Source organism: Rhinolophus hipposideros, assembly GCF_964194185.1.
Source record: "Rhinolophus hipposideros genome assembly, chromosome: 10".
In the NCBI taxonomy this organism is placed as follows: domain Eukaryota; kingdom Metazoa; phylum Chordata; class Mammalia; order Chiroptera; family Rhinolophidae; genus Rhinolophus; species Rhinolophus hipposideros.
Window position 1 is genome coordinate 48,302,341 of NC_138056.1, and position 27,374 is coordinate 48,329,714.

At 35.1% G+C, this 27,374-nt stretch overlaps 1 protein-coding gene across 1 annotated transcript in view; it reads left to right on the top strand.

The window, feature by feature from the left end:
* RNF169 (ring finger protein 169) overlaps positions 1-27,374 on the top strand; it is a 77,243-nt gene that overhangs the window by 14,453 nt on the left and 35,416 nt on the right. The window contains exon 2 of the mRNA XM_081061876.1: positions 13,110-13,183. Coding sequence (XP_080918002.1) covers positions 13,110-13,183 — 74 coding nt within the window. The remainder of the gene's footprint in view (positions 1-13,109; positions 13,184-27,374) is intronic.

The window sequence follows — 27,374 nt, forward strand, 5'->3', positions numbered from 1 at the left end:
TATAATTAATAATGGGAACCTACATGCTGCTGGGGGAGTATGACTGTTGGTATAACTATTATGGAGAGCAGTTTGGCCATACCTAGTAAAGCTATATGGTGATTCCTTTTATAGGTGTCTGTCCTAGCAAAACACACCACATACAATGGGTTATTAAAAAAATATTGCTCATTACAGTACTATAGTACTGGAAAAAGTAGTAACAGCAGTCTGATAGGAAAAGCAATAAAGAAATAAATTATGGTTGAGAGCAGTATTATTTGTCTCACCAGAGAAAACCATTGTTAGTAATTGTGTACTTCCTGTCAGCCTTTACTAGTTTTTTTCTATGCATAAATATATGTGGCTTTTTAATTATTAGAATTAGTAAAAGAAATGGTTTTACTTCAGATATGTAAGGTCAGATTGATATTTAGTCACTGAGGTGTTTTTAAGAGACTGGGAAGTTTCTGTTGCGTCAGGATATCACATGTATCCTGTAGTATCTGAAATTCAATCCATATTCTTTTTAGGTCTCTTAGTGTGGTTCTCTTAAGATGTAGGTACTTCTGAGAGAGAAAACTCAACTTGTTCATGTAGGGTATGAAGGATTTATCAGATACATGCATTGTTCCTTAAAGTTGGGAGTTTTGAAGAGAGGAGAATATTTATGGAATTTACTTTGTACTAGATCCTGTATGTTACGTCTTATAGTTTATTTACTATACATGTATATAGTGCCTACTGTGTGTAAGGCATTGAACTAGGTGTTTAAAAAAGATGGACTTGAAGAAAGCAAGACTGTACAAAAAGGAGGAACATTGAAGGAAAAGCGATCTTGCATACTAAATAAGTGCTCCAATCCATTTTAGAATAGGTTAAAATAAGTGTTAGACAATTGTGATGGAGATATAAAAGCAAAGCATAGTGTTTGCTGATTATTCACACTGAAGATGATGCGAGGTGGTCCAGTTTCAACATGTCACTATTTCTGTATTCCAGAGGAAACGGATAGTATTACTGTGAAGGCAGCTGTATGCTCAAGCTGAGCAGGCTTCTCCCAGACTGATGCCTTCAGTTAAGACTGTATTAGCTGTTTTAATTCGAAAGATCCTTAGTTCTTAGGCTAAAGACTCTGTTTATCATATCATAGCTACTTATTGAACTCTTTTGTGCCTACATTATAAATTAACCCTGGGGTACCTTGGAGGTCTTTCTTGGTGACTTGATGAAGAGTAGTTTTGGTAGCGTGGTGGGGTAAAGGGCCCTAATAGAATGAGTGGTTTGAAGTAAGAAAGTAGAAACAGTGAATGTATAGACTATTCTTTGAAGGAGTTTGCTGTAAAGAGAATGGGGTCGGGTGCGGGGGCGGGCAGAGAAATGGGTCAGGACCTGCTGGGGGACAGAAGCTCAGGAGTTTCTTAAAGATAGATGATATTAAGTCATGTTTGTGTGTTAGATTTGTATATTATCACAGTAGAGAAGGAGAAATTGATGGTGCTGGAGAGAGTGGAGAAAACTGAAAGAGCTAAATTCATGAAGAGGTGAGAGCATGAGGTCTGGAACACCAGATATATAATATCTACAAAGGGGTACTTCTCCCATTCTGGTGACTACTCATTGCCTCTGTGTTTGACAGTTTCAATGGTTTGAAAGTTAGGTTTTCTAGTGACTCAAAATCTGCCTCCCCTAGTTTCAGTGTTCAAGCATTTCAACCTCAAAATCTGCTTCCCTAGTTTCAGTGTTCAATCAAGACCATGATTATTACTATCTAAATTTTTAGGTTAAACGTCTCAAATTCATCTCTCTGGTTCTGTTTCTCCTTTTCTCACCATTCTGGCCATATTACTCCATTATTTAGAGTTCTTGGAATGTAGTATGCTTTTTGAAACCTTTCTGACCTTTTGTCACCTCTGATTATTCTACCTGAAATACTCGTCACCCTTATCCTCCTGTCAAATCATACTCATCCTTTAAACCCAGGTGAAACACAAGTGCTCTGTGACATGTTTTCTCAAATAGGAGTCAGTCACCTGCCTTTGTGCCACCACGTATGTGCATTCCTCGTGTCACTGATTTCACTTCCGTGTTTGTCTATCTCTGGTCTGCACTGAACTCTTTGAGGTCAGGGATTATTTCTGTGTGTATTTAGCACTTAACATGGTACCTAGAATGTATTAGACACTCAGTAAATGTTTAATGAAGGGAAGATTCCTAATGAAAAGTTTCTGGTCACGTCATGATTCCTTTACCATTTTGCTCATCTTTAAATATGCCACTCAGAACTGACCTTCATAGTACTTTAAATAATGGCTGACCAGGACAAAATATCGCGGGGCTTACTGTCTCCCTAGGCTAGATGCTAAATTCTTATTACTGCTGCCAAACACTGCATTGGCCTAGCTCACACTGAGTTTGTAGGCAGCAAAACTGCTTTTTCCCCCATCAACTTCTCTTAGGCAGTCATGCTTACTACATGTATGTACAATTCAATTTGTAAGCCTGAAGACGACTTATATCCAAGTTTGGTTTTTATTTTTCTGAGTAGCAGTGGACTTATTGTTCCTTTGCTTCCTTACATTTTGTTATTTCTCTTGTGTTTTGTGTTTGGTTCTGTAAAGCTATTATAATAAAACCTCAAAAGATTGGACTCCCTTAATTTGGAGTTTACTTGGACTTTGCTAAAGTTTATTTTTGCCTTCATTAGAAAGAAAAGCTTTACTAAATTCAACTCCTTTCAGACAACAAACTCTTGAAACGACCTTAGTCCAAAATGGTGCTGCTATTAAAGCACTTTTGCATTGATTCATTCAACAAAAAATATTTTTAAGCCACTGTTTTACACTGAGACACATACCTATCTTTAAGGAACTCTCCTAATTTGGGGAGGCAGAGGGAGATAATTATAACACAGGTAATAAACGCTACTACAATTAAGATGGTGCAGAATGCTGTGAGGGCGTACAGGAAACTAATGTAATTCTGAGTCAGTGGGAAAAGCTTCAGAAAGGAGAGGGCTATGGACAGTATTTTGAACTAATCATCATATAGTGAAAGGAAAAACACTCTGGGCAGAGGAAGTGGCATATATAAAAGTCACAGGAAACACAGGGTATGGCATATAGAGGAATAGTGAGATGTGTGGACGCTGGAGAGGCGAAAAGTATTAAGGGAATGGTAGAAAATGTGGCTGGAGTGCTAGATTGGTTCCTGTTTTTAAATCTTGGAGGCAGAGGGAAGCCCATGAAAGTTATTAAGCAGGAGGATGATAGGGTTAGGTCTCTGTTATGAAGAATTAGGGAAACAGTGTTAGAGAGAGACGGAAAGACAAGAGTCTACGAGACAGAGAGGCCAGTTAGGCTACCATTTAATACACACACAATCTGTACCAAGTAGGTATTGGAAGATTAGATGAGATAACCCTGTTCATGTAGGTGTTACTCCCATTTTATGGAGGAATAAACAGGCTTAGCAAGGATAAATACTGGTGGATACAAAGCCGGTGGGTGGTCGATTTGAATGTAGGTTGTTATGGTTCTAAATCCTGCACTCTTCATTTTGGTGTCATTCCATTGTGTGGACTATTGTGAATGATGCTTTGCCTCACACCGTGCAGAAATTAAGTTCCACTGGAACACAGCCAATGAACACAGGGTTGTGGTGGATACAGAGAGGGTACGAGCACATGGTCTCGGTCTGCGTAGGTCTGCAGGCCTCCATCTCTGCAGCATTCCTACACATTTGCTTCTGTGACCTTTTATTGTGTGCCTCATTTTGCTTTGAGTGTAGTGCTCCAGTGTGGGCTGCCTAACTATGCCTTGTTGTTTGGGCCATTTCTGGATTCAACAAGGAACCTTATTTACTCTTGTTGAATTACCTGCTTTTGTAAATCCCATTGATCTCTATTCTCTTACTTTGTGTTTCTCTGATCTAGGTGTTTTCGTCAATTTAGGCTGCTATAACAAAATGCCTTGGACTGGGTGGCTTATAAACAACAAAAATTTATGTCTCACAGTCTTAGAGGCTGGGAAGTCAAAGGTCAAGATGCTGGTAGATTTTGTGTCGCATGAGGGCCCACTTCCTGGTTCAGGGACAGCCATCTTCTTGGTGGAAGGGGCAGGGAAGCTCATGTCTTTTGTAAAGGTGCTAATCCCATCCCCGAGGGCTTTGCCCTCGTGACCTAATCATCTTTCCAAGACCCACCTCCAAATACCATCATATTGGGAATTAGGTTTCAACATGAAGTTTGGGGGGACAGAAACATTCAACTTCTAGCACCAGGGGTTGGTAAACTAGTTGGCAGGCCAGATCCAGCCTGCTGCTTCTTTTGGTAAATAAATTTTATTGGAACACAGCAGCCATACACATTCATATTGTCTGCGACTGTCTTCATGCTACGACAGCCACGTTGAGCAGTTGTGGAGACCGTATGCTCTACAAAGCTGAAAATATTTACTGTCTGACCATGAGTCTATACAGCCTCAGACCACTTAGGGCTCCTCGTTCTTTCTAGATCAAAGTACAAATCAGGTTAATTCTTTACACTAAGCGAGCAAGATGCAACTTGGAATCGGAATATTATTTTTATTAGCAGTTAATTTAATAAGTAAACACCTTCCAGTTGCCCCACTAATATATAGAAAAAAATATCTGGCACCATTTTTTTTCCATTGAATTCTTATATTTTCCTATAATTCTGAGAAATACTATCCCTGTAAAATTTAAGTAGAATTTTTCTTTTCCCTTATAGGAAAATATCTAACATTTAATGAGTATCAGTTATAAGCCCAACACTACCAGGCATTACATTAAATCATGTCATTTAATCATAACCATTTGAGGAAGGTATTATCCTTTTGGAAAATGGGGAAACTGAGGCCTAGAGAAGTTGTAACAATGCCCAGTGTCAACACTGATAAGTGATGGAGTCTGATTGGTCTCCACAGCTCAGGGTCCTTCTACTTAGAGAAGTTATCAGGCATACTCTTGTGGCTGGTAGAGTGCTATATATTAAGAAAAAATGTTTAACTGACTGACCAACCCAGACCGACATATTCCTGGGCGAGTTCCTGAACTTGCTCCCTCACACTGAATGCAGAGAAGGTTCTGCCCAAATATGACATTGTAACCATATAAAATTAAAGAATACCCTATTCCCCAAGCCTGCTGGACAACTGAGGTTTTATTGTTTATCAATAGCCTTCCCATATTAATAAGATTACATATATTTGGTTGTGTTATTATTGTTGCCAACAGAATAAAATTTAGATTCTGTAGTCTAATGAAGGTTTTCTAGAATCTGTCCCAAACTACCTTTCTGGCCTATACTATTCTCCTATATAAACTTTCTGCTGTAGCAGAACATATTTATTTACTATCCAGCCTCCACATTGAAAACAATTTTTTAAATTGTGGCAAAAAACACATGACATGAAACTTACCATCTTAACCTTTTAAGTGTGCAGTTCAGTAGCCTTATCACATTTTTGATCATGTTTTGTTGTTCACGTGCATTGCTCTTCCTTCATCTTTTCACTTATCTAAGTTTTACCAGAGAGACAGCTTCATCCCACCTCCTTAAAGCCTCGCCTCTCCTTTCCAGCTTTGTTCTCTTCCTCCTACAGACGGCTATGGCAACATCTGCTTGTAAGAGTCATTTGGCAATTGTTTATTTTGTGACATTGCATCTGTCATCATCTCTGTAATTATTTAAATCTGTTTTAAAATTTTTTATGAATTTGTCTTACCTACTAAGCTATGTATAAATGCTTTGGGGAAAGGGTCTCATACCTTTTGTGTGTGTATTTTCTCTTCCCACAACACTCCCTTCTTCCCCACTGCTCATTCCCTCTTTCATTTCCTAATCTCTGGTAACTTTCCATTATTCGTGTACATTTGTATGTGATAACTTGATATATTATCACTAATATTTTCTTTTTCTCCCTTTGTGACTTCTGCAATTATGTCTGTTTCTTTTTTCATTCGTTAATGTCATTTCTGTTTGTTTTTTTCAAGTTTGAAATTATGAGGCATATTTCAGTCTGGAAACTTGCATCTCATTTAACTTAACTGGTTTCCTATCTTATTAAAGCAATGTCATGTTATTAAAAATCTTTCTATATAATTTTAATGGCAGAATGATAGTATATTGCGTGTACTATCCATAATTAGCCTAACCATTCCCTCAATATTGGACATTTATTCTCAGTTTTTGTTTTATAATTATGAATAATGTTGCAATGAAAATACTTTTATATAAAAGTTTTTCTGTATTTTAGACTATTTTCTTTAGACTCCCAGAAATTAAGTTATTAGGTCAAAAGTTACAAACATTTTATGTCCTTGGTATTTTAGGTGGGCTGTGACATTTTGATTTGGTTAGTTTTTTGCCAAAGGATAGTATTAAAACATAAACAATGTTAAGTTAATGTAGTAGTAATCTGTGGTGTTAATTATGGTACTTAAGTAAGCAGCCTTAAAATTTGATACTAACATTTTATTAGCTTTTCACTTTTTCTCTATACTTCCTCTTCTTCCCAGGTAAATACTCTTTATATTACCAGCTGTCAATTGTTACTGGTCTTGGGCAAGTGGGTAAATGAACAGTTGCATTAGTTTAAGACAGTTGGTACTGGCTATCATCTGCACTCTTACAGAATTAGAAGGACTAAAACAAAAAACTAGATAAAAGGGAGACCACTTTAGTTTGGTTTTAGAACTCAGTTGTGGTTCACTCCCCATGTTTCTACCTTCCTACTACTTCTGGTATGCTTAATTTAACATTAAAATTTCTTCTTTTGCGTATTCCAATGACATAAGCCAGGTAACCTGGAGAGGAATACTGATAATGGCCCCTTGTTTCCTGTATGTCTCTGCCTTTACATATGTTTTGCTACCTCTTGGTGTTCTATGCACCACTTAGGGGTTTAGTTTATAACTTTGATGTTCTGTAGTTGTGTCACTCACGTATGTGTTTCTGTCTGTAGTAAGATTGTTTCTTTAGGACTTGGACAACATATGTTCTACCTTCATTATATGCTTTTCTTGACTTTCTCGAAGGAATATTCTCTAATTCTTCCTCACTGCGCATTTTCTCTGTAGTAATGGCTTGTGGTTTCATGATGAGATTCTTGTCTTCTCCAGTGATTATGAAGAATGTAGATTTTGCTTCTGGCTATGATGGAACAGATTGAAGCAGACCAAAACTCCTGCTGAGAATAACTAGAAAAGCCTGATTTAAAAAAAAAAAAATCTATATGAAGGCATTGGTAAGTTGCCAAGGCAACTGGGACTTCAGACATTTGTGGATTCTTGGCAAAGGGAGAGTGCAGCTATTAAGAGGCAGAAAAACCAGCAGAGCTTTTCAGGGGGCTGGGGATATAAAAAATTGTAGTTCAGGGCTGCCAAGGCAACCAGAACTTGAGAGGCCAAGATACCGGAGAGAAGGGGGTGCGTCCCCCCTCCACCTGCTTTTTTTCTCTTGAGGCATTTGCTGATTCTTAATCTATGCAGGGTAAAAGGCTAACAGGTTTCACAAAAAGCTACTGAAAAGCAAAGCTCTTTTTAGCAGTTCTTCAGTGTGGAGGAGAAAAAAGTTCAGGACCTTCTAAGGAAGGCAAGCAGCCTTGGTAAACACCCTCAGTTGGACCATTGGAGGCCTACAAACTAGGGTAGAACTAGCTTTACAAGCTTTACAAAGACTGCAGCCAGCCTTGATTGGATTGGGAGGTGATCTGCCCTCATTCTAACCGCTTGTCAGAGAACATGGTGAATCCTCTGTAGGAATATCATCCAGAACCTCTAGAGTTTGCCATATACAATGAATGGCATTCTAACAAAAATTGCCAGGGACCTGAAGAAACCAGGCTAGGAATAAAAACAGGCAGTGTAGAAATAGATTCATGGTATCTAGTTATCTGATAATTTATTCAGTCAGTCTCTAATTGAAGGACATTTCCAGTCTTCAGTATTGAGTGATCTGCAGTGAATATTCTTGTCCATACGTCTTTGTGCACTTGTATGACACATATTTAAGATAAGTGATGCCCTAGTTAACTCTTGCCTTTATCAAACTTTGGTCTTTGCCAGTCTGATACATAAAAGCGTTCTGGTTTAAAAGATTTTAATATCTTGAATTATGAGTGAAATTGAACTATTTTAATGTTTATAAGTCATCCGAAATTTTTTTTTTAAATAAACTGCCTGTTCATGTCCTTTGCCAATTGTTTTATAGGATCAGGAAGCTTTATTTGTTTATTTTAATTATTAAAAAGATAATAAGACATAGTAAGAGCACAGGTCTTGGAGCTGGATTGTCTGGGTTTAAATCATAGGTCTTTCACTTATAGTAGTGTAGGCTTGGGCAAGTTAAATGCTCTGTGCCTCAGTTTCCTCATTTGTGAACTGGGGATAACATTGGGGCATTATGAAGATTAAATGAGTTAACAAAGTGCTTAGAAATGGGCCCGGCATAATGTGCTACATAACTGCCAGCCATCATAATGGAAATGAGCCAGAGAGATTTTTGCCCAAGGGCAAATAGCTAGTAAGTGGGAGTATTCAAGAAAGACCTAAGTCTTGGGACTCCAAGTCCAAAGCTGTTTTTCATTCTGCTGCACTGTTAAGAAGGATTAGAAGCTCAAACATAGCTAGGTACCAAGGGACGATTACCTTCAGATTTAAGAGTTGTTAGGATAACATCTTTCCAGTACAGTTCAGTGAGGTCCTTTTTCTAATTTTGTATTGAGTGTGGATGCTTTGACAATGAATGGCACTTCATTCCTGAGAGTTTGGTACAATTAGCAAAATGCATGTCTTGTAGTTTGTTTGTTTGCCTTTATTAATAACCAGTCACCTCGCCCCAGAGAAAAGCCTTTTTAGGAAGGATCTTTAAGGAAGTGTAGCTGCTCCTACAGTTTACATCAGACTGAATGCAATACTCAGCTTAGGTCACTGGCCACAGGGGTGAGTCATTCTTCAGGCATCGTATCTTTAGAGAGTTTCTCTTGCTGTTAAACATAGTACCAGTCAGTGGACAGACATCAAGAAAGTACTTCAACCATTGGATTTATTTACAAATATCAAGATATTCAGCATCTCAATGACACCTGAAGAAGTTGCTAGCATTTCTTTTCTGTGAGGTGAAGGGTGAGTGGTTGTTTCTGTGCTACTGAAACACTTGAAAATTCCTGTAGAAACTGGTGGAGGAATTGGTGGATTTGGGACTAACTCTTCTGGACTAAGGAATAAGGAAGGTAGTGTTGCCTTTTCTGGTTCTTTTGGCATCTTGTTGCCCTGCTTATTATTATTTTTTAAAGAATTTATTTTTTAGAGCAGTTTTAGTTTCACAACAAAATTGAGAGGAAGGTACAGTGACTTCCCTTATACTTCCTACCCCCACACCCCCCATTAGCAATGTTGTTCATCAGAATGGTAAATTTGTTACCAAGGGTAAACCTACAACGATATAATCACCCAAAGTCCATAGTTTATCTTTCACTCGTGGTGTTGTACATTCTATGGGTTTTGACAAATGTATAGTGACATATAATCATCATTATAACATTATACAGAATATTTTCACTGCCCTAAGAATCCTCTATGCTCTACCTACACTCCTCCATCCCTGGCAACATTTGGTGAATGTAAACTGGTATTCCATTCCTACCCCTGCCCATTTCCTTTTACTCTCAAATAAGTCAAGGCGTAATAAGATTTCAGTCAGGACGCGGAGTTCCTACTTGGTCTTAGATATGAACTTTAAGATATCTTAATAAATATCCCAAAGTGAATTTAGCTTTTCGTATAATACATGAATCAAAGCACCCGGATCATTATCTTTGTTTCTTAGAAATTGTTGCAAATCAGACTAAACCACAACTTTATCTCACTAACACCAGAGACAATTTCAGTTCTTTTTAAAGAATTTATTTTTATTGGATTCTACTGAATGCCACTCTCCTGGCTGAAATCATTAAATTCATTTGATCCTCACAATAGTCTGGATAGGTATTATTCTGATTTTACAGAAGAGGAAGTTGAGATCGGCTTATCCCAAGACTCTGGAAGCTTTTAAGTTGGGGATCGAACTTTTAGCTTTGTATTATTTACACTATATAATGAACATGTTAAGCTCTTTGGACATTTTGTCCTAAATGTCAGAAAGAACCATTTTAGAGAAGCAGATTTTCCAACAGTAAGTAAAAATTACCATTTCTACCAGGCTATCATTAAAATATTGTGTTGGATAGTAGACTTATTTATAAGTGTGAATAAGATTATGCTCCTCCTTATGTTGCTCCCCAAGTACAAATAAAGATTTTGAATTTTTGTAGATGAGAAGAATCTTATACTTTGTACCAAAAGAAGCCATGATAGAATTTGTTATTGTATCTTGGTCTGAGGAAGGTCTTTCCAAATATGATACAAAATGCAGAAACCATAAAAGAGAAATGATACATAAATGATTAATATAATTACATAAAATAACCACTATAAGTAGTTGAGACAAATGATAAACTAGGAAAAGGATTGCTATTCAAGTGACATAAGGCTAATTTTCCTTATATAGAGAGAGCTTTAACAAAGCAAGAAGAAAAAGTTAACTCAGTGGGAATAAAGGAAATTCACGTGCCTTTCATGTTAAAGAAAATGTAAATTACTCAAACATAAAAAGTACTCAATTTTACTCATAAAATAACTATAATGTACATAAAATTTCACCTGTTACATTGGCAAAGCTAAAAAGTTTCAATACTCACTGTGTTGGAAAAGGTGTGAGGAAATGACACTTTGATTCATTGCTGGTGGGACTATAAATTAGTACAGGCTTTCTGAAGGAAGAAGAGCCATTTGGGATTGCCTGCCAGAATTGCAACATGGTCTTTTACCCCAGCAATTCTGATTACGGATATACTTGCAGGCATGCAAGTTCATTCCTTGTAGCAGTGTTTTAATAGTCTCTGGAGATTTAAACTCACCTTGGTATCTGTGTTTTGGTCCTCCTCTTTATTCTTAATATTAATTTGTCTTCTCTCTTTTTTTTTCTTAGCCAATTTTACTGGAGGTTAGTTAATCGGTCATTCCATAGTACCATGTAAAAAATGTTAGAATCAGCCAGGTTGTTAGTTTTAATCAGCAGAAATCTATTCTGGCAAATTTAAGCAGAAAAGGAATTTATTGAGAAACAGCATTGGATAAACCACAATAATCAGCCAAGTAGCTAGAAAACGTGACTTGGAAAATAGCTAGGATCCAAGAGCAAAGTCTGTATAATTCTTTGAAAATTTTTGAAACTTCTTTGTGACTTAGTGTATTTTTAATTGTTCTTTGTTTGCTTTAAGGAATATATATATTCTGTTCATTGGGTGCATACATAATATAAATAAGATCAGGTTTGTTTGTTTTATTCAATTTTTCTATGTTTTTAATAACTTGGTCTGCCTGATCTAATTATGGTGTGTTAAGTTTTCTTACCATTATTTTAGATTTATTAATTTCTCCTTACATTAGTTTTTGCTGTGATGTATGTTCATATAAGTTCATGATTATTATATCTTTTTGATGGGTTGCGTTTTTAATCATTATGTAATTTCTCTCTTTATTTTTAATGCTTTTCTCTTGGTTTTGCTATGTACTAAGGTCTTTGGCCTTGAATAAGTCATTAACCTTTCATTTTCCTTATTGTAAAATGTGTATAATACCTACCGTATAAAGTTTCGGTGATGTTTCACTGAGAAAATATGGATGAATCTCTTACATGTAATAGGTTCAACATAAATGACTGAAAGTATTTTTTTGCCTTAAGAGTTTTGCTTTTCCTTCCCTCCTTCCCCGTCTAAAGCATCTAATTTGAAATACTATTTGCCTAGAGGTGGAAATGTGCCTAAAGAATATGATTAAAATAGTCATCAGCACTATTTTTTTCAGTGGGTGAAGGTAATGGAATTTTTTATCCCCCAAACCCAGGGTCTAACATTTGTCTTACACTTGGCAGATCTTTAAGCCACTATTTTCTGCATCTGGGTTAGGTGCAATATTCCTAAGTGTCTCCCACATTTCTCAGGTGTACTAAATAAAAGTCTTTCTAAAATAGTTGAGACAACTGAAAAAGGACAAAAGTCAACTTTTTGAGGAGCCTACTTTTCTACAACAAATATTTATCAACCTCAATGGGATGTAGAGTTATTAGTAAGTCAAAATACTGTTTCAATCACTAAATATACATAGAGGTATATAAAGGTATCATCTACATTTAAGGAGGTAGAAGTATGTGTACTTTCCCTTCCTTTTTGATAGCATTTAGGACTTAACCTTTTATTCCTGTTCTTAACTTGGATTTTTATCATCTGTTTATATAACCAACATGTCTTGTTTGCCTTCTGTGGGCCTGGATATCTTGGATTTAAAAATAGAGAGAAGGGGAAAAAAACACAGAATTTCAGCTGAGAAAGAGAGAAGGGGAAAAAACAGAATTTCAGCATAAAAGATTTAAAAATATGATATATATATATATTGTAACTAGGTAGTCAAGGGCTGAGAGAGACTGTGCTTTAGAAAGCTAAGGTTATGCTCAAGACTCTGGAGAACCTTCAACTGGGTTGTGTATAGGAACATACTCTAATGGCAATGTTGAAAAGGAAATAGAAAAATATAGTACTATGAATAAAACTTCAGCTCATTTAAAAGGTTACTTGGTAACACTGAACTAAAAGCTTTAAATACAGTTTTTTTCCTTGAGGATCTTTTAATATGTTACTGTACCAGTGAGGCCCTTCCAGACCATTCTATAAAACTAATCTCTTTCATCCTACATTTAATTTCCTCCGTAGCACTTAGTACCGCCAGTTGTATTATATACGCATTTATTTGATTATTTACTGCATGTTTCCGTTCACAAGACGGTAAACTTCATGAGAGCAAGGACTTGATTTGTTCAGTGCTTCTCCCCAGTGCTTAGAACTGTGCCCGGTTTACACGCTTTAACACATATTTGTTAAATAAATTAATACATTTTCAAATTAAGATGACCATAATTTTTAATGTAGTTTATAATGTGTGGACAGCAATAGAAAAAAGCGTTGGTTCCTTCCTAGAAAATCCTGTTAAAAAGTGTCGTCTTTTTCTTCCAGAATTTATATTCAGAACACCAATCAAATTAAGCAAGCCTGGGGAACTTCGTGAGGAATATGAAAGCCTGAGAAAGGTATAGTATACATATTATGATGCCATTCATTTTCTTCAAGTAAATTGAAATAATGACATCAAAAAAAGTTTGATCTACTTTGGGAGTTTGATTTACCTAGGGGTTTTTAAATTTACAAAGCAGAGCCTGTCTTTTTCCACACTACCTCCTATCAGCAGTTAGATTCTGTAGCTGTAATGGAAGTGGAGTAAAACTTAACTAAGAACCCCTTTGAATCTGTCCTTTCAAAGGTGAAAATTTTCAAAGGTGAAAATTTAGCTCATAGTGCCTGTTACACTTCTGCTGCAGTAACTGGCCACCAAAAGTGATATTCTTGGCATTTAGGTGTTAGTTAAAAGCTAACATTTATTTAATAATAGCTTATATTATTTTTCCTTATCTTACAAGGTTCTTCTAATTACATGTAACTGGTATCTTTTTTTGCTTTCACTCTATTAAGTACTCCAGAAGAACTGTAACTTAGGCAAGTAAGGGTGTGGTAGATTATTATAATTTCCTAGAGAATGTTTACTGTTGGGAAAGTTTTTAGCTGTGTCCACATTATCTTATTCTTGGTGTTTTCAAGCTAATTGTCTAGGAATCACTTAGATAATTAAGACTTCAAAAAGGCTGATAGTAAGAAGTGTGTTACAAGATTCTTATCATCCTTCCCCAGCCCTCTTCCTGTAGCACCATCCCTTACCCACCTTCATAAATGATTAGATAATCATTCTACGTGTAGATATTTAATATTTTATAAAGGTAAGTAATCCACTTAATCTGAATCAGATATCTTCATAAAACAGAGGGGAGGCAATGACATTATTGTAGCATTTTATACTGAATGAAAAAATCAGTATTAACAAGGTCATGTTAACGAGAAAAGATAATAGAAAACTGCTTAATTACTATACATTCTTTGACCCTTTTTAAATGAGCGTCAAATGTTGACTTGGGTCCTCGTGCTCCTTTTATATTGGTATTGTGAGATTTTTTTTGTTTGTTCATTTTTTGAAAGAACATTTACAAAGCTTTTTTTCTATATTGTAAGACATTATTCTTAGGACCACATCAAAGGAACCACAGATTCCTCTTAAATAAAATTCCAGAATAAGCTGATACTTAATTCTAATATATCTTTTCAGAACTTGGAGAGTATGGACATTTCAAAGCTCTCAGCTTAAAGATAAAGAGGAAACAAGGACTTGGAAGTAGAAAAATGAGGCAAAGTTCCTCTTAGTAGGGAGGAACAAGAAGATGGTTTTAAAAGGGACTGATGATATAATGTTATTGAGTGAAGCTAGGACCATCTCATCCTGTATAAAATGGATTGGGTTTGCAAAACATTCACCTATGTTATTTGGGTTAAATAAAAGTTAGTTATAGGTCCCTCTCCCTTACAACCCAAGTACCCAAGTTAATCCTGCATCCATTGTACAACCTGGAAATTGGAAATTCAAGTCATAAAATCAGAAGTTACTAATATGGCACATCCATATGTTGGAATACTATTTAGCAGTGAAAAGGAATGAACCACTGATACATGGTACCACATAGATGAACCTCAAAAAGATGCTAAGTGAAAGAAGCCAGATACAAGAGACTACATATTGTATGATTCCATTTATAAAAAATATCCAGAATAGGCAAGTGTATAGACACACAGTAGATTAATGGTTGATTGGAGTAGGGGGTGGGAATGGGGATTAACAGTAATGGGTATGAGTGATTTTATTATAGTCGTGAAGATTTCTGAAAACTGATTTAAGGTGTGTCCCACAACTTAGTAAATTTACTAAAAATTGTTAAATTATATAATAGGTAAAATACACCTCAATAAAGTTGTAAAAAATATTAAAAGACACTAGACATTTGTATGGAGAACTTGATAAAGAAAAAGATGTCTCTCAGAATGCACATTTTCTGAAACAAAGCAAAGTAAATATATAATTATCTGGATGAATCTTTAGGGGAGGAAGGTCTTTAAAAGTTGCTACTGAGCAAGGGATGGTTAAGTGGAAATCAACTCTACAGAACTCATCATTACTAATTTGATGTGTAACATACTACTAATATACTTTTTATTTAGTATACTTTTATTATTTTGTATAAGTGGCAGTACAAACCTTTATAAAGGCTATAAAAAGTTAGTAATAAATTTTATTCCCAGTTCTAGTTCTTTTAAAAGATATTTACTTAATAATCATAATTATCTAACCTGTGGCATAATGTTATGCTTACTGGGATTACTATGAGTTTCTACATTTTGATTCTATGAATAGGTTTATATTTCTAAATATGTTCAAAATTTTTTTCTTGCCATGTGTTATAGTTGTCTTTTGTAAATAAGAAAAAAATAACACAGGAAATGCAGAACAAAATGTGAAAATTCCTCTTATTTCCTACTCTCTTCCTCAGAGGTAACTGGTATCAACAGTTTGGTGTATATCTTAGATTCTTTATCTACTTACACACACACACACACACACACACACACACACACTTCAGTCTTTCTCAGTATAAATGAAATCATGGTGTGCATTAATTTATTCATCATATCCCTACTGTGTGCCAGGTAGCGGGGATACGGTGCTGAAGAAGACACCCAAGGTTCTTGCCATTGGAGAGATTCCATTCTAGTGGGGAAGACAGACAATAAGTAAACAAACACATATTTAATATATATTAATAAAGAAGGAGAAGGAGTTTAGGAGAGTGGGAGGGAAACTTGAGGAGACACAAAAAGACTGTTTTATATTTTAGATAGAATTATCAGGAAAGATCTCTCAGAGAAGGCAGCATTTGAGTTGTGACCTGAAAGAAATGAGGGAACAAAGTAAAGGTATGAGGAAAGAGCATTCCAGGCAGAGGGAGCAGCAAATGCATATGCCCTGAGACAGAAACAAGTTTGGTCCGCTCCAGGAACAATGTGCCTGGAGTTGAGTGCAAATGGTGGGTGGAAGGGTAGTGTGGGGATTTGGGAGATAAGCTGGGAGAGAGATAGAAGGCCCAGATCAAAGAAGGCCTAGTTGACCTGGTAAGGAACCTAAATTCATTTTAAATGTGATAGGAAGCTAGTAATACTATCTGGCTTATACTTTTAAAAGCTCTCTGGTTGCTGTGTGGGGAATGAACTGTAATGAGCCTAGGAGTTAGGAATTCTACAGAGGGTGCCAAAAAAATGTATATACATTTTAAGAAAGGAAAACTTATTAAAATTGTAATGCTCAATATATACTGATAACAAAACATGAATGCAAGTCACGTTTGACTTCTGCAACTGCAAGAGGTGCTCAAAGTGGTTACCGTCAGCATCCAGATTACGGAGAACTGCTTGAGCAACGTGGACCAAAATGTCCACTTGTATACATTTTTTTGGCACCCCCAGTAGTTACTATGAGTAGTAGAAACCCCAAAATAATGACTCCAACAAATTAGCAGTTTTATTTTTCTCAAGTAATAACAACAAAAGAAAAACGGAGGTAAGTAGTCTAGAGTTGACATGGCAGCTCTGACATCAGGGATTCAGGCTACTTTGGTCTTTCTGTTTAGACATCTTCAAGTGTGCCTGTCTCACTGAGGTGTAAATTGGCTAATGGGCTAGAATCACATCTAGACAGAAGGCAGAAGAGCACGTCAGCTAAATTGGGTCCTTTTAAAGAGCTTTCTCCAAAGCCCCACCCAGTGACTTCACCTTTATTTTATAGTCCAGTGTCACAGACTTCCTTTAGGTGGCAGGGAGGCTGGGAAGCATAGTGTTTTAGCTGGGTACATTAACTTCCAAGTAAAATCACAGTTCTCTTATTGGAATGGAAATAAGACCGAGTTGGACACTTTTGGAGTAAGCAATGTGTTGGGTTTAACCAGGGTTAGGATTTTGCCAGAATATGTCAGATGGAGAAATGCGGAAGACTTGAAGATGGATACAAACAAGTTACGTTTTGGACCATGGTTATTTAAGGACGGAAGAGGTATATGATGGACAGTGAAAGAGTCATATAGCCAATGGACTGGACATTTTGATGGTTATAAAGAATTGTAAAAGTAGGACTACTAGCATACAAGTTGGAAAGCTAGGAAGTGGTGGTCTAAATGTGAGAGGCTTAAAATTGAGACCTGGAGGTAGTTTACCGTGTTTCCCCCCAAAAATAAGACCTTGCTGGACAATCAGCTCTAATGTGTCTTTTGGAGCAAACATTAATATAAGACCCGGTATTTTATATTACATTATATTAATTATATTGTATTAATTATATAAGATCCGATCTTATAGTAAAATAAGACCAGGTCTTATATTAATTTTTGCTCCAAAAGATGCATTAGAGCTGATTGTTCAGCTAGGTCTTATTTTCGGGAAAACACAGTAGTTATTGGACATGAGAAGGTTTAGGGTATGATCATGGGAATAGGTAACTAAAGTAGGATGGAAGAAAAAAATTAATGTGGAAGGAAATGAAGGAACTGGGAGAACATACTGATATTGAAATCTTCAGTAATGATCACTGGAGTAATTGGAGAGAAACTTAGATAAGTTTTTCTGTGAATTAGGGGAATTGACAGATAGGTAGGTAGGTGATTGCCAGAGAGAGGTGTGGGTGTTACAGTCTGATGGTAAATACTTCAAATAAGCTAGGATTTTTTAGTAATAATATGATCTATTATGTAACTTGCTTTTTTTTCACTAACAGTATGATTTTGGGGGGGAGGGGAAGGAGGTTTCATACAGATACTTTTTCATCCTGAGTGATATTTCATAGTATGGATGAGGCATAATTCACTTAACCATTCCATTATCGTTGGTTATTTAAATTGTTTCCCATTTCCCCCAATTTAAAAGAGACACTGCACTGAACACACATGAACATATGTGAACAAATACCTCCTTTAGGTTAATTCCTAGAAGTGAAAGTGCAGTGTCAAATGGTACATACACTTTGTACGTTGGTGGATATCAACAAATTACCTTTAAAAAAGACTTTTCCAATTTATTCTCTCACCAGCAGTAAAAGAGAGTCCCTTTTTTCAAATCCTTGCCAAACCATTATCATTATTTTTAATGTTTTGCTAATGTGCTGGATAAAATGATATATCATTTTTTTTCAGGTTTTAAGTATTTATTTACAAAGTTCTTACTACTACAACTGCTTTTAAAATATAGCAGTAAAGAGTCATTTACCATTTAAAAGAGGCACACATATTGATATCTCCTTATTTTAATTTACATTTCCCTGATTACTACAGAGAAGGAGCATCTTATGTTTCTGGTTATTATATGTTTTCTTCTTTTTATAACCTTTAGATATGAAAACCAATTCTATCTTTTGGGTATTTTTTATTTTGACTGCTAATGGCATGCTTTTTCTGTTTCTTTTCTGTGCTTTTATAGATGTAGTCTATGAAAAAGAAGTTTTCTGACATTTTGTGAGGTTTTAAGTGGAGGGAGGATATTAGCATTTACTCAGTCCTCCATCTTGCTACATTGCTTGAGGAATCATTCTTGAAAAAAAATTGTGTGTGTGTGTGTACATATGTACACACACACACACACTTTTTTTTAATTCTTTTTTTATTAGTTTCAGGTATACAAAACAATGCAATCATTAGACATTTCACCCCTCACAAAGTGATAACCCCCTCCCCCCTAATCTACACATTCTTGTTATATTCTTGTCTTGCAATGAAAAAATTTGGGGGTAGAAATTATTTCAATATTGACTTCATTTTATGTTTCCATTTTATATGAGATTGTTAGTCATGTTTGCCTTTTGAAATAACTGATTCATCTCTATTAAGTTCTATTTATTTGTTGGATTAAACTTATTTACACCATTATTTCTTCTGCTCAAAGACTTTGTTAGGTGCTTAACTTTGACCACATTGTTAAATAATAGTTGCTTTATGTTAGAGTTGGGAAACCAGCATGCTCTGGTTTGTCTTCTTCAAATCGCTGGTGTCTGGAAAGTTGAAGGTAGGGGGAAAAACAGACTTAGCTTCTAGACTGCTTATTTCCCTGGTTTCTGTAGTGGGAAAGATGAACTGCTTTCGATAATTCTGTGGATCACATGAGTGGTTTAGGCTTTCTCTGAATTGGTTTACTGACCTATCCATTTTCTTTTTTCTCCCTCTCTACTTTCGTTTTTGAGGAGTATTTTCTCCCCATTGCTGGCTAAATTATTCAAGTAGTAAGCATGCAGTTCTTAGTCCTTAGAGCGCCCAGTAATCAGATACGGTCAATGAGTTGCTGAAGTGAATAATATCTCTATAAGGCAGACGTTAACTTTTGTGAAGGAAGTTTTCAAAGGTAAGTAAACTTTCAGGACCTAATTATCTATCAGATTATATATCTTTAAAGTCCCTTTCATTATCTTTCTGCCATGAACTGTAAAATATAATGTACTTCATTAACACATAAACATTTCACTTAAATCTCATTGGCTATGCAATGCATCATGAGTTGAAGGTTGAGCTGGCCTTACTCCCCACCCCATTTTTAAAGTTTACTTATTTTACCTGATAAGTTTAAAATATGTTCTGTCACATTGCAAGAAGCAGCAGATTATTTGCTTGTTTATATAAATTTTTTTCCTATTAGATTGTAAAATCTTTCAAGATGGATCTGTTTAGTCTCTAACTCTCCACTGCATCTAATGTAATATCTTGCAGAGAGGTATTCATCAAATGCTGACTGAATCGAATTGTTGCTCACAGTTGCAGAGCCCCTTCTCTTAAGAGAAATGACTTGTGTAAGGACATACAGCTGGCTTATGATAGGACTCGATATATTTTGATATATTTTAAGATTTCTAGAGATTTTTTTTGCTACATTTGTTGTTCTTCTTCCTCTGAAATGTTGTTACGTAATCTTTGAGGGAATGCTGACTTTTGCATGTATTGACATGCTTCTTTCTGGAACCAGAAAATAGATACAGAATCTCCTAGTACATCTTTAACAGCAGGTAAGCTACATAGTACTAAGAAAGAAAAACTCAAAAGAATGAGTTTTAATTTTGACTGCATGGATTCTCAAAATCTAAAAATGTTAAACATGGTTGTTTTTTCCTTTTGCTGCTTACAACTACCCAGGTGAGGAGAAACAACTTTACCAAGTAATGGGCCTTTTAAAGAAAATAACACATTTAGTAAATTCAAAACATGATCAAATTCAATTAGAATAGCAGGTTATTCAGGTTATTTCTGCAATGTGCTGGCTTTCCTTGTCTCTTTCATTTATGAGAAGAGAGAATCAGTAGTTGTAAAATTACAGTATTAGTATAATATTTTTATGGTGTAGAGAATAGTTTAAATGAAATCATTTCAATGCTACTTGAAAGCTAGACTAGAGAATTTTCTAGAAGCAGTTGCAACTCTTTTGTCTCTAGTACAAAATATTTTGTCAAAATATTTGATTAATGAGGGTTTCAGTAAATTAAAATAGCTTTATTTTTAGAAAATAAAATTTATAAAAATTTATTTTTATAAAAATAAGAGTTATAAATGCTATGAAAGAAGAAAGTTCAGATTGTAAAAAGATTTAAAGGGAAATTTACCAGTAATCCTGCCAATCAATAACCATATTTAAATTTTTATCATAAACTTAAGCTTAAGACCTTTTACAAAATAGGGGCTGGCCCGGTGGCTCAGGCGGTTGGAGCTCCATGCTCCTAACTCCGAAGGCTGCCGGTTCGATTCCCACATGGGCCAGCGGGCTCTCAACAAAAAAAAAAAAAAAAGACCTTCTACAAAATAGATTTGGGATCACAGTATACAGAGGGTGCCAAAAAAATGTATACACATTTTAGGAAAGGAAAAATCTATATTAAAATTCGCTGACGGTAAAGTAAGTATATGTGTTTTATTCTAAACTCTAAGGATGGCTAGTTAACATCTGAAGTACTATTAGGTTGGTGCAAAAGTAGTTGTGGGTTTTGCAATTGTTTTTAACCTTTTAAATTGCAATTACTTTTGCACCAACCTAATAATAGGGAATACACACTCTTGAGGAGTAACATTTAAAAGATTAATCTGAACCTTCACTGCATAGACTTCTGTGAGCTTTTCAATTATTTCTGTAATCACTCAGTACCAAGTGAGGTTTGTTGACTAGCATAATGGATGTTATAAATGATTTCTAAATTTTTGATTTTTGCAATATTCAAACAAACAGAAGTTGAGAGCAATACAATGAACCCCTGTATAACCATCACCCAGATTCTACACTTATGAACGTAAATAATTTTTCATGGTGAAGTATTTTTCAAGACGTGGATTAATTACAACTATTTTACAGGCATCTATGCTCTTGCATGAACAGGATTTAAGAATTTAGTGAGCTCAACAGCAAGTTCCTTCCATGGAACATTGCCCTACGGGTAGGAATTCTGTTTGGCTGTGTGTTTTAACTATAAGTGGAAAACTTACCTACCTGATTCTGACCAGAAGATTAGTTGAATCCTGCTTCATTCAAACAGGCTTTGAATGAACCTGCCATGCAAGATGTTTATTGTAGTATCTAAAAGGATAGAAAACTAGCTGGGACTTCATGATACTTATAGAATAGGTTATGACTTGTAAAAAAAATTTTAAGTGCTATAAAATATATGTAACAAAATTTGCCATTTTAACCATTTTAAGTGTACAGTTCAGTAGGCTTCAATAAATTCACAATGTTGTACACCATCACTATCTTTTTCCAAAAGTTTTTCATCACTCCAAACAGAAACTCTGTACCCTTGAATCAGTATCTACCCATTCCACCATCCCTGCAGCCTGTGGTAACCTAACCTACTTTTTATTTCTACAAATTTTCCTATTGTAGATATATAAGTGAAATCATACAGCATTTGTCCTTTTGTGTCTGGCTTATTTCACTTGGCACAATGTTTTCAAGATTCATCCACACTAGCATGTTTTAGTACTTCATTCCTTTTTCATGGCGGAATAATATTCCATTGTATATGTGTGTGTGTGTGTGTGTGTGTGTGTGTGTGTGTGTGTGTGTGTGTGTGTGTATACATGTATATATATATATATCACATTTTGATGGACACTGGTTGTTTTCACTTTTTGGCTGTTGTGAATAATGCTGCAGTGAACACTGGCATACAAATATTTGAGTCCATTTTGAGTTCTTCTGAGTTACTGTATTTTGCCATGTATAATACGCTACTGTGTGTAATGTACACCCATATTTTTGGCCCAAACTTTCGAGGAAGAAGTCTTTCATTTTAATTTTTTAATTCAAATTTTTATTTGTTTACATCTAGGTACTTGTTTCTGTAAAGGAATTTTAGCATTTATTTTTTAACATTATGGTACAAGAAATTTTATGTAACAAATAATTACAAAACACAAGAACAGATACAAGGTACAAGAAATTTTATGTACTGGTAACAAATGTATGATATTTAGCATCATGGATGGCCAAGAACTCTTCAGTTGTTGCAAGTTCGTCATAAATTCAACAAAACCGATTATCATATTCCAGGGTGTTTTGCATACACATACCATTATTGATTTCTAGAGTTACACTTTTAACTCATAAGCATAAATAAAAGAATTAAAAACATTTATATAGATATGGAATTAGTACTACCCATGTATAATATGCATCCTTATTTTTCCCTCACAAATTTGGGCCAAAAAGTGTGCATTCTACACGGCAAAATACGGTATACACCCAGGAGTGGAATTACTGGGTTGCACAATAACTGTAATTTTTTGAGAAATCGTCGAACTGTTCCATAGCAGTTGCACCATTTTACATTCCTACAGCAGTGTATAAGGATTCCAGTTTCTCCACATTCTTGCTAGCACTTGTTTTTTTTTTTTTTTTAAATAGTCATCCAGTGGGTATCTCATTGTAGTTTTGATTTGTATTTCCCTAATGAACAATGATGTTGAGCATCTTTTCATGTGCTTATTGAGTTTTTACACTTCTTTGGAGAACTGTCTATTCAGGTCCTTTGTTCAGTTTTGAATTGGGTTGTCTTTTTGTTGTTGAGTTGTAAGAGTTCTTTATGTATTGTGAATATTAAATCCTTATACTATATACTGGGTATGTCAAAAAATGTATACAAGTGGACACTTAGAGTTGCTTAAGTAGTAGTTTGCTATAATCAGAAGTGTCTAGACACTGATGGTAACCACTTTGAGCACCTCTTGTAAGAGCAGAAGTCAAACGTGACTTGTATTCATTCATCTTTTGTTACTTGTATATATTGAGTATTACAATTTTAATTGTTTTCCTTAAAATGTGTATGCATTCTTTTGGCACCCTCTGTATATATGATTTGCAAATATTTTCTTGCATTCTATAGGTTGTCTTCAATTTTTTTGTTAATGTCCTTTGCACATAAGGTTTTAGTTTTTATGAAGTCCAGATTATCTGGTTTTTCTTTTGTTGCATGTGCTTTTCTGTTTGGCTTCTTCATTCAGCATAATTATCTTGAGATTCATTCACTTTGTGGCATGTATCAATGGTTTATTCTTTTGTATTGCTGAGTAGTATTTCACCATATGGTTTTGTCAGTTTGTTTTATCTATTTTGCCTGTTGATAAGACATTTGAGTTGTTTTCAGTTCTTGGCTATTACAAATAAAGCTGCTATGAACATTCATGTACTAGTCTTCGTAGAGATGTTTCCTTTTTTCTTAGGTAAGTACTTAGGTCTGAAATGGCTGGATCATGTGGTAGGTGTAGGTTTTATTTTTTTAAGAAACTCCCAAACTTTTCCAAAGTGATTTTAGCATTTTAATTCCTACCAATATATTGTATGAAAGTTCTGGTTTCTCTCAGTCTTTGCCAACATTTGGTATGGTCAGTCTTTTTAATTTCGGCAATTCTAATTGGTACGTAGTGGTATCTTACTGTCTTTTTAATTTGCATTTCCCTAATGACTAATGATGTTGAGCATCTTTTCATGTGTTTATTTGCCTTTTGTGTATATATTCTTTAGTTTAATGTCCACTCAAACGTTTTGCCTTGTTTTTTTTTTAAAGTGAGTCATGTATTTTGAGATTTTGAGATATTCTGGATACAAGTGTTTTATCAGATATATGCTTTGCAGATATTTTTCTCTCAGTCTGAGTTAGTCTTTTCATTCTCTTACAGTCTTTTGAAGAGAAGTTTTTAACTTTCAAAATTACAGTTTATACATTTTTTCCTTTGTGCATGTGTACTTTTGGTGTTATATCTAAAAATTCTTTGCCAGCTCAAGGTCACAAAGATTTTCTCCTATGTTTTCCTCTGGAAGTTTTATAGGTTTAGGCTTTATATTTAGGTCTATGATTAATTTTGACTTAATTCTTATCTAGCATGGGGTAGAGATCCAATTTCCTTTCTGTCCTCATGGATGTCTCAGTTGTTCCAGCACCATTTGTTGAAAAGACTATCTCTTGTCCACTGGAATTTCTTTGCACCTTTGTCAAAAATCAGTTATCCATATATATACTTGTGAGTTTATCTCTCGGCTGTATATTCTATCTGTACCATTGATCTGTTTGTTTATTTTTACACCAATACCATGCTGTCTTGATTATTGTAGCTTTATAATAAGTCTTGAAATCTGGTAGTGTTAATCTTCCAACTTTGTTCTTTTTCAAAGTCATTTTGTCTATTCTTGGTTTTCTGTATATCTACCTCAATTTTAGTATCATCTCACCAATTTCTACAAAAAAGCCTGCTGGGATTTTGCTTGGGATTGCACTGAATCTATAGATCACTTTGGGGAGAACTGGCATCTCAATAACATTGAATTTTCAGACCCATCCACATGGGATATCCTTCTATTTATTTAGGTCTTCTTTAATTTCTCTCAGCAGTGTTTTGTGGATTTCAGTTTCCACATCTTTTGTCAGATTTATCTTAAGTATTTTACATTTTTTGATGTTACTATAAATGGCATTTTAAAATTTTCCATTTCTAATTGTTCATGTGAGTATATAAAATGCAACTGATTTTTATATTTTGATATTCTATCCTACAACCTTGCCAAACTCATTTAGTAGTTCTAGTAGCTTTTTTGTAGGTTGTATGGATTTTGTGCAGGGATGATTATGTTGTCTTCGAATTACGACTATTATTATTGGAGGACTTTACTACCAGATTTCAAGACTTACATAATACTAGTCATCAAGATAGTGTAGTATTAGCATAAGGAAAAGGCATATAGATCAATGGAATAGAATATAGTCCTGGAACAGACCCACTTGTATATAGTCAGTTAATATTCACAAAGGCACAAAAGTAATTAATTCAGTGGCAAAACAGTAGTCTTTTCAACAACCGTGCTGGAACAAACTGAATATCCTATGAATAAGTAAAAGTGAATCTTGATCTCTGCTTTATACAATACACAAAAATTAATTCAGAATGGATCATAGATTAAATGTAAAAGCAAAAACTATGTAGAAGAAAACACAGAAGAAAAAAATTTTTGACCTTGAGGTAGGCAAAGATTTTCTAGACAGGAGCACAAAAAATCTTAATAACAGAAATAAAAATTGATATATTAGACTTTATCACAGTTAAAAACTTCTACTCATTAAGGAAATCAAAAGGCAAAGACAGGGAGAACGTACTCTCAAAATGGATATCTAACAATAGACTTATATCCAGCCTTTATAAAGAACTCTTGCACCTAAGGAGTAAGGTTAAAAAAATAGGGTAAAAGATTTGAAGATACTTCACAAAAGAAGGTATGCTACTAAGCACATGAAAAGACACTCAACATAATTAGCCAGCAGGGAAATAGTTATTAAAACCCCAGTGGGGTATCACCTTACATACTCTACAGTGGCTAAAATTAATTAAAAGGCTAACAATTCCGAATGTGAGAATGTGAATCACCTAGAACTCTCATGCATGGCTAGTTGGAATATACAGACAAGCACACTCCATTTTATTGCACTACGCTTTATTGTACTTCACAGATGTTGTGTTTTTTAAAAACTGAAGGCAAGAGTCTCCAGCAAAAACAGTACAATTCACTTTATTGTGATTCTTGCTTTATTGTGGTGTCCTGGAACCTACCCACAATATCTCTGAGGTATGCTGGTAAAGTGGTATAACCACCATGGGAAATGTTTTGGCAGTTGCTTTATACATTTAAACATATACTTACTGTGTGATCCAGCAATTCCTCTTATAGCTATTTACCCAAACAAAATAAAAACATCTGTCCACAAAAAGACATGAATGTTCATAGCAGAATGTTCTTAATAGCCCACAACTAAATACAACCCAAATGTCCAACACTTGAATGGATATGCAAATTGTGGTATATTCATATAATGGAATATAAATCATCCATAAAAGGAATGTCTTATTAATAAACTCAGTAGCATGATGAATCTCAAAACTATGTTGAGTGAATGAAGCCTGACACAAAGGACTATCACTGTATGATTTTATAATAGGCAAAACGAATCCGTAGTCATAGTTAGCAGATTAGGGGTTGCATAGGACAGAACGGTCTGGGAGATTGATTGCTAGTGGGCTTGAGGGGACTTTCTTGAGTGGTAAAAATGTTCTAGATCTCGATTAGGGAGATTGTTACATAGGTATATACATTTGTCAAAACTCACTGAACTATACATTCTGTATGTGTTCATTTCATCATATGTAGATTACGTCTTCCGGTAGTTGATTTTTTAAAAAAATCAATTCTTAGCATAGATCTAAATGTGAAAGGTCAAATAATAAGCTCCTTAGAGATAACATGGAAGAATTTCTTAAACAGGCTATAAAAAGCACTAACATTAAATTAAACTGCATTAAAACCTGGAACTTCGTATCTTCAAAAGGTACTACTAAGAGAGTGAAAAAGGCAAGTTACTGTGTGAGGGGGGAAAAAGCATATGTATACACACACAAACACACACACACGTATGTGTATTTTGTAGAGTAGCCCCCCTTTATCTGTGGGGGATATGTTCCAAGAACCCCAGTGGATGCCTGAAACTGCAGATAGTACTGAACCGTAACACATTGTTTTTTTCCTAGACATACACACTTATGAAAAAGTTTATATATCAGGCACAGTAAGAGATTAACAACAATAAGTAGTAATAAAATAGAATAATTATAAGAGTAAAGTAAGTGTTACTTGAACACAAGCACTGTGATATCCCAACAATCAATCTGATACGGCTACTAAGTGACTAACAGGTGAGGAGCGTATACAGGAGCATATACTGGACAAAGGGATGATTCA